The sequence below is a fragment of the Petaurus breviceps genome, unplaced genomic scaffold (assembly GCF_028583685.1).
Source record: "Petaurus breviceps papuanus isolate PSGF00001 unplaced genomic scaffold, PetGlider_PUasm1.0 221, whole genome shotgun sequence".
NCBI classification, from domain to species: domain Eukaryota; kingdom Metazoa; phylum Chordata; class Mammalia; order Diprotodontia; family Petauridae; genus Petaurus; species Petaurus breviceps.
Genome location: NW_027185877.1, coordinates 5,911,403 through 5,920,108, shown reverse-complemented (window position 1 = coordinate 5,920,108; position 8,706 = coordinate 5,911,403). Strand labels below are relative to the sequence as shown.

General features: G+C 37.1%; 1 protein-coding gene across 2 annotated transcripts in view; it reads left to right on the top strand.

Moving 5' to 3' along the window:
- Positions 1 to 3,522: 3,522 nt before the first annotated feature.
- Positions 3,523 to 8,706, top strand: part of NAV3 (neuron navigator 3) — a 499,276-nt gene continuing 494,092 nt past the window's right edge. Inside the window, exon 1 of one of the 2 annotated variants that reach the window (XM_069094807.1) lies at positions 3,523 to 5,196. In XM_069094807.1, coding sequence (XP_068950908.1) covers positions 4,954 to 5,196 — 243 coding nt within the window. In that variant the 5' untranslated portion in view covers positions 3,523 to 4,953. The remainder of the gene's footprint in view (positions 5,197 to 8,706) is intronic. The other variant, XM_069094808.1, reaches the window with a different exon arrangement.

Sequence of the window (8,706 nt, the reverse complement as noted above, 5' to 3'; positions counted from 1 at the left end):
CAGAGCTTGTATTTTTTTTTTGGCTCCTTAGTAGAATGTAAACATTCCTGCATCAGTCAGATTTCAATGGTCAATGACTATAATACCTGCACTCAAATGAAATGAATGACTATGCTAAGGGTAGGGAAACACATAAATGTAATGAAGATGATGTCTCCAATGGCCCAGATTTTAGTCTTCTATGTAACTCCTATCCATGTCCCCACCAAACCTCCTACAGGGTATCACCCAACTTTGGGGAACCTTTCTTTAGATTTTTGATATTCTGTACATACCAGTAAAGAATGTAGTTTACTTATTATTTATTCCTTGTTCCCTCCATAAAATCAATACATTCCCTTTTCTAGCCATATGTCTGTCTTCATATTGCTTCTGTGTATTTTTTTTCAATATTATTTTTCAAATTATTTTTGTGCAATAATCTACTTATATATACTGGTCAATTCTCTACTGCTCTTTAGGTGACCCACAACTTGAACTCTTAAAAAGAAAACTGTAATATTCCATGACTGGTAGCCATGTGACATCATGGGAAAATATTGATGAAAAAAGTTGAACATTTATTTCAAGGAGATACTTGAAGATTGTCCAGACTCTGAAATGCAATTGAGCCAGTTTTATTCATTTCTAAACCAAGTTCATTGTCCATTTTCCTCTTTACTTTATTTTCTTTCAATAGTTATGAACTGATGGACCAGTTGTATGGATTATCTAATCACCTGTAAATCACAACCTGGACATTAGCAATCTGTATCCTCTTGGTTTTTCCTATTTGTGTAATTAAGCCAAATTCTTATAAATAATTTTGGATCCCATTTAGGAGACTCTTTATAATGTCATAAGGGAGATAAACACCAAGTTCAGTTAGAATTCAGAGAATGAATACCTTGCTTCTTGATCATAGATGAAGGGTAGGGACATTGGTGAAACTCATGGAGAAGGTGCTGGAAGTAGGGCCAAACTGAGAGGACAGAGATATTATTTTTAATTAATTAATGAATTTTTAATTTTCAGCATTCAGTTCCACAAGCTTTTGAGTTTTAAATTTTCTCCATTTCCCCTTCCCTATCCCCAAGATGGAGTGCAATTGAATATAGGTTCTACATATACATTCATATTAAACATTTCCACATTAGTCATGTTGAAAAGAAGAATTAGACCCAATGGGATGAACCATGAAAAAGAAGAAGGAGGAGCAGAAGGAGGAAGACTAGGGGGAGAGAAAGAGAGAGAGAGAGAGAGAGAGAGAGAGAGAGAGAGAGAGAGAGAGAGAGAGAGAGGGAGGGAGGGAGAGAGAGAGAGAATAGTATATTTCAATCTGCATTCTGACCTTATAGTTCTTTGTGTATGTGGGTAGGCTTTTCCATCATGAGCCTTTTGGAGTTGTTTTAGATCTTAACATTGCTGAGAAGAGCTGTCTATCAAAGTTAGTCATCATACAGTGTGACTGTAACTGTGTATAATATTCTCCTTAGTCTGCTCACCTCACACAACATTAGTTCATATAAGTCTGTCCAGGGTTTTCTGAAGTCCAACTGCTCCTTGTTTCTTATAGCACAATAGTATTCCATTACATTAATATACCCCAACTTGTTCAGCCATTCCCCAATTGATGGGCACCCCCTCAATTTCCAGTTCTTTGCCACCACAAAAAAAGAACTGTTATAAATATTTATGTACATTTTTATGATTTCTTTGGGATACTCAGCTCGAGAAGTGGTATTTCTGGCTCAAAAGGTATGCATATTTTATGGCTCTTTAGGCATAGTTCCAAATTGCTCTTCAAAATGGTTAGATCAGTTCAGAACTCCATAAACACTTGCATTAGCGTTCCAATTTGCCCACATCTTCTCCAGCATTTATAATTTTCCTGTTTTGTCATGTTAGCCAATCTGATAGGTGTGATGTGGTACCTATGAGATATTTGATTTGTATTTCTCTAATCAATAGTGATTTAGAAATTTTTATATGACAATAGATAACTTTAATTTGTTCATCTGAAAACCTCCTTTTCATATCCTTGAACATTTATCAATTGGGGAATTATATAATCTTATAAATTTGACTCAGTTCTCTATATATTTTAGAAATTATGCCTTTATCAGGGACACTGGTGATTAAAATTCTTTCCCAGTTTTCTGCTTTCCTCATAATCTTGGTTTCATTGGCTTTGTTTGTACAAAAAACTTATCAATTTAATATAATAAAAATGATCCATTTTGTTTTTCATAATGTTCTCTATCTCTTGTTTGTTCAGAAATTCCTTCATTCTCCATAAATCTGAAAGGTAAACTATTCCTTGCTGTCCCAGTTTCCTTATAGGATCAGCCTTTATTTTGACCTTATTTTGGTACATGGTGTAAGATATTGGTCTATGCCCAGTTTCTGCCATACTATTTCCCAGTTTTCCAGCAGTTTTTGTCAAATAGTGAGGTCTTATCCCAGAAGGTAGGGTCCTTGGGTTTATCAATTACCAGATTATTAGTCATTGACTCCTATGTCTTATGTACCTAACCTGTTTCATTGATCCACCACTCAATTTTTCAGCCAGTACCAAATAGTTTTGATGATTTATGCTTTACAATACAATTTAAGATCTGGGATGGCTAGGCCACCTTGCCTAGCATTTCTTTTCATTAATTCCCTTGATATTCTGGACCTTTTATTTTTCCAGATGAATCTTTTTTATTTTTTCCTAGCTCTATAAAACAAATTTTTGGTAATTTGATTGGCATGGCACTGAATAAATAAATTAATTTAGGTAGAATTGTCTTTTTTATTATATAAGCTTGAGCAATTAATATTTTTCCAATTTTTTAGATCTTATTTTATTTGCATGAAAAAGGTTTTGTAATTGTGTTTATATTGTTCCTGGGTTCGTACTGGCAAGTAGACTCATAAATATTTTATATTGTATATAGTTATTTTAAATGTATTTCTCTATCTCTTGCTACTGAGCTTTGTTGGTAATATATGGAAGTGCTGTTGATTTTGGGGGGTTTACTTTATATCCTGTGATTGTTAAAATTGCTAATTATTTCAAGTACTTTTTTAGTTGATTCTCTAGGATTCTCTAAGTATACCATCATGTCATCTACAAAGAATGATAATTTTATTTATTCATTGCCTATTCTAATTACTTAAGTTTATTTTTCTTCTCATTGCTAAAGCTAACATTTCTAGTACAATATTGAATAATAGTGGTGATAATGGGCATCCTAGTTTCATTCTTGATCTTATTGGAAAGGCTTCTAGCTTATCTCCATTACAGATAATACTTTCTAATGGTTGTAGATAGATACTACTTATCATTTTTTTTTAAAGTAATCGAGGTTAAGTAACTTGCTCTAGGTTACACGGCCAGCTATTTCTGGGTGTGGTGCTAAGTTTCTGAGCCCAGATTTGATCCCCAGGTCATCCCGACACTGGAGCCGGTGCTCTTACTCGCTGAGCCACCTGGCCGCCCCACTACTTATCATTTTAAGAAAAGTTCCATTTATTCCTATTTTCTTTCAGATCTTGAATGCAAATGGGTACTGAATCTCCTCAAGAGCTTTTGTGTGTCTATTGAGAGAATCACATGATTTCTGTTGGTTTTGTTACTGATATGATAAATTATGTTAATAGTTTTCCAAATAATGAAAAGTTCTGCTACATTCCTATATAAATAAATATATATCCCACCTAGTCATTGTGTATTATCCTGGTGATAATTTTGCTAATATTTTATTTAATATATTTACATTAATATTCATTAGGGAAAGTGGCCTATAATTTTCTTTCTCTATTTTGCCTCTTACTGGTTTAGGTATCAGCACCACATTTGTGTCAGAAAAGGAATTTGACTATATATTCTTAACAAATGAGCTTTTGCTCTTTGTATTCATGCACTAGCATACATTTTCAAAAGAAAAGGATATGACTGCTACACAATAATGCATTTTTATAAATAGGGTCTTGGGGTCTTGTCAGGAAATGTAGCCTTGGGATGTTTAGAATGAAAAATTGTGAAGAGGAGGATGCTGAGAGAGACTGAATAAATACTTCTATGCAGAATTTTTTTAAAGTAGTATTGAGCAAATCCAGAAACAGTAATTATTCTCACTTGTTTGTTTTTTGTTGTTGTTGTTGTTTTTGACATAGCAGAGATAAACTTTGCTCATGGTATAATTTTGGCATCTGTAGCCAGCTTCAGTCTTACATGAAATTATCCTGATTTCATGGGACGGAACAGGGGCTGAAACACCGTAGCTCATGGCTGTCAGCAGTGAAAAATAGCTGAGAATCAAACAAACAGTTTCATCGCTGAAATTGTTTCAGGCTAAAAACTCTTCCAGCAGCTGTTTGCTTTGGCTATTATTCCTGCCGGTTTTTTTAAGCCAAAAAAAAAAAAGAAAGAAAGAAAAAAATTTCTTTTTAAAAATGTGGGCTGGTTATTTCTGAAGTCAGGAAGAGGTCTTGTCCTTGCAGCGTTGTTGGCTTTTTGCTGTTTTGACAGTTGGGGGAGAGGACTTTTCTTTCTCTCCTCCCCCTCCCTGTTTCACTGTGTTAATTCACAGAACTGGGGTTGCTGGAGCAGGAAGGAAAAAAAAAGGCAAACTTCTGAGTTTTTTAATCCTAGACATGAAGCCTGGTGGTAGTTACCTTTGAGAGAAGTTCACGCCCCAAAGGAGCGTTCAGTCTTATATAGCCACTGACTCACTCTACAGAGAGAGACAGAGAGAGAAAGAGAGAGACAGAGACAGAGACAGAGAGAGACAGAGAGACAGTGTAAGATGAAGGAAAGATTTGCCTGTTCCTGTAACTTGTAATGTTCAAAAAAATTTTCAAGATGACTACTACTTTGATTTAAGGAATCCTTTTTTTTTTTTCTGGAAATACTAAAGTTGGAGTCTACCAGACTGAGGTTAGAAGCATTTTCTTTGGCAGCAAAACTCTATTTTTATAGAAGCCATGCCTGTTCTTGGGGTTGCCTCAAAGCTAAGACAGCCAGCTGTTGGGTCAAAGCCTGTTCATACTGCCCTTCCGATACCAAATCTTAGCACTGCTGGATCACATCAGTATTCTTCAAGATCTTTGGAACTTACTGGAGCCGAAAGTTCCATGCTTGCATGTCAGCTCACATTAAAGTCAACCTGTGATTTTGGGGAGACTAGAATTCTACCAGGAAAAAACAAGGAGACTGAAGACAGCAAGGTCAGTGCTGAATGTTTCCTATGGCCCTCAATGGTTAAACTGTGAATGCATTTGTCTGGAGTGTTGAGAAATGGGGAGGAGAGGAATTAGGGAGCACTTGTATAAGAAAGAAGGCTTATTGGATATTTGACAAGTTGAGCAAGAACCCTAGACAGACCATATACTAACAAAGGGGATTTCTTCAGGAAGTTGTGAATGGGAATCTATTAACTTGCATTTTTTGTAATGGCTCCCTGAGTGATCATTGAAAGAAGCGACTAGGCATCCTGTGAAATCAAGGAATGAGAGTGAGGGTAGAAGAAGGATCTGCTTCTGATTGTTGCTGCAGGTGAAATCGCCAAAGACTTCTCACTACCTAGTTATTTTACAGAAAAAGTCCTTATCTGAGATAACTGTCAAAAACAAAAGATATGCCTCCTGTCCAAAAACTATTTTAATTCTCTAAGGGAATATTTGTGTGTTTATTATATCCAACCTTGTGCCTAAACAGGAGATGAGAAAATGTACCTCCCTCTCTTCTTTGCAGAGATGGGGGACTACAGGTACAGAACATGGCATATACTGTCAAACTTGATTAATTAGTTGGTTAGTTTGATTGACTTGCTTTCTCCTATCTTTCTTTTAATTCTTTGCTTTAGCTGGGAAGCTTTCTGGTCGAAAGTTTAAATAATTTTAAGTTAGATAGACGGGTTCCTTGTGATTAAGGGAAAGTTAAATATTCTTTGTTTTGATGCTATAGATCGATCTCCAGGAGATTTTTCTGAACTTTCACTTTTTTAACACTTGTACTTCTCCTGATCACTCATCTGACTTCCAGTCATTTAGTAAATTAGAGCTTATACATGGAATTCCTTCATCCTGGTTTGTTTGTACTGATTTCTGCTGTGCACTAGTATGCTTCACATATACTCCATCAGTCAATCTGTGGACACAGACTAGCATTGCATAGACTGCAAGGCCTTGATAGATGGAATTTCTAATTTCAGATAAATCCCTTTGTAATATATTTTGATATTGGCAGGACATCAAAGGGGTGACTAGGTGGTACAGTGGGTAGAGTGCCAAACCTGGAATCAAAAAGACTCTTCTTCCTGAGTTCACATATCCCATTTACTGGCTGTATGACCCCAGAGAAGACACTTAATCCTGTTCACCTCAGTTTCCTCAACTGTAAAATTATCTGGGTAAGGAAATGGAAAACTACTGTAGCATCTCTGGTGAGAAAACCCTAAATGGGGTCATGAAGAGTCAGACACGACTGAAACAACTCATCAACAACAACAATCATCCTATTTACTACAACTGCGTGTATATGGTTTCAATGTCCTTGTTATTGTTCTTGTTCAGTTGTTTCAATCACATCTGATTCTTCGTGACCCCATTTGTGGTTTCTTAGCAGAGATATTGGAATGATTGTCATTTCCTTCTTCAGCTCAGATGGGGAAACTGAGGCAAAAAGTGTTAAGTGACTTATCCAAAGCCACATAGCTAGTAAATGTCTGAGGCTGGATTTGAACACATGGTTTCCTGACTCCAGGTCTGTTCTCTACCCCCTAGCTTCCCTAATAGGTTTATTACTTTCTTCATATGGAGAAAGTCCCCTCCCTTGCGTCTGACTTGTCAGAAAGTGCTTTAGTTTTACCCATCATTGTAATCTGAAAGACTATAAAGTCTCCATATGTAGTCATAAAACTACAGCTCCATCAAAGATCTATAGAAGGAATCTTAGAGGTTAATTTATTGAAGCCCTTCATTGGTAGCCAGGTGGAGCAGTGGACAGAATGCTGGACTTGAAGTCAGGAAGACCCAAATTCAAATTGAGCCCCAGACACATTTTAGTTATATGACAAGTCACTTATTTAACTTCTGTCTGCCTCAGTTTCCCCAGCTGTAAAATTGGTGTAGGCAGTAATAGTGCATGTCTCCTGGGTTTTTGTGAGAATCATCTGAGATATTTGTAATGTAGCTGACACACAATGGGTCCTTAATAAATATTTGTCTCCTTCTCTTCCTCCCCAATCTATGCCCCAAGCCACCTCACTCTCATTTATTTTATAGATGAGAAGACTAAAGCCCAGAGAGGCTGTGACTTGCCCAAGGTCACATAAGCTGCAAATAGTAGAAGTAGAATTTGAATCCAACTTCTCTTATTCCAGAGTCAGTGAGAGTATTCTTTCCAGAGGGTTTGTGTTGCCTAAAATCTAGACCTGCAGTTAACTATAGATTTATGACTCTGATCAACTTGTTCTTATAAAATATCAGAGCTTGGAAGGGATTACAGATTCATCCTAGGGCCACTTCCTTCCCAAAAAGGATCACCTCTATAGTATCCCTGCCAAGTGATCCCAAAGGCTCTTGGAAAGTTTCCAGTAGTATAGAGGTCCCCACTTCTATGGACAGTCTGTTCTACTTGTGGACTACTCTTAATTATTAAGTTTTAGGAAGTTTTCCCTTCTATGTGGGCAGCTAGGTGGCGCCATAGTGGCAGAAAACCAGTCGGATTCAGGAAGACTCTTCAGTTCAAATTTGGCCTCAGATACTAACTAGCTATGTGGTCCTGGGCACTTAACCCTGTTTGCCTCAGTTTCCTCATCTGTAAAATGAGCTGGAGAAGGAAATGGAAAACTATTCCAGTATCTTTCCAAAAAAAACCCAAATGGGTTCATGAAGAGTCAGATATGTCTGAAAGACTGGACAACAACAAAATTCCTTTTATAGCTAGCCTCAGATTTCCTCTTTGCAATGTCTCCTATTTCTTCCCTGGCTCCCCACCCCTTGCGACCAACCATAACACATCTAAACACTTTAAAAACTTGAAAACGTCAACCCTGACAACTTTAAATCTTATCTTCTCTGTGTTAAAGACACCTATTTCCTACAGCCAATGCTCTGATGGCATCATTTTGATTTCCCTACCAGCCCAACCTCCTTTGGACACATTCCAACTCATCCATATCTTTTCTCAAATGTGGCGCTGAGATTATAATACAGGGCTCCAGATGTGGTCTAACATGCCTCAGAAAGACAACCTACCTCCTAATTGTTCATGTCAGTTTGGCATATGTTACCTCCCAGCAGGTAGGCTCTGACCACTGCTATCCTTCTTTTCTGTCTGTGATGAATACTGGACATTCTCTTTCCTGGGGTCATTCACAGACCCTCATTATGCTTCTTGACTTGAGAAGCTGCCTCTTCTATTCCACTTCCATTCTGCCCTCTATGGGAGGAAATTCAGACCGATTAATGAGCTCTGAATATTTAGTGGATCATGTCTAAGTGTTCTGGGTCACATTCTGCCATCCTCTGACTTCTTGAAATTATTCTGAATTGCCCCCTGCCCTTTCTGATTCTTATTTTCCTTCTTTTATCATCACTTTTTAAGTTATTCCAATTCTTTAAAACAGGAATTCTTAACTTTGGATCTATGAATGAATGAATGTGTGTGTGAAAGGGAGAGAGAGAAAGAGAGAGAGAGAGAGAGAGAGAGAGAGAGAGAGAGAGAGAGAGAGA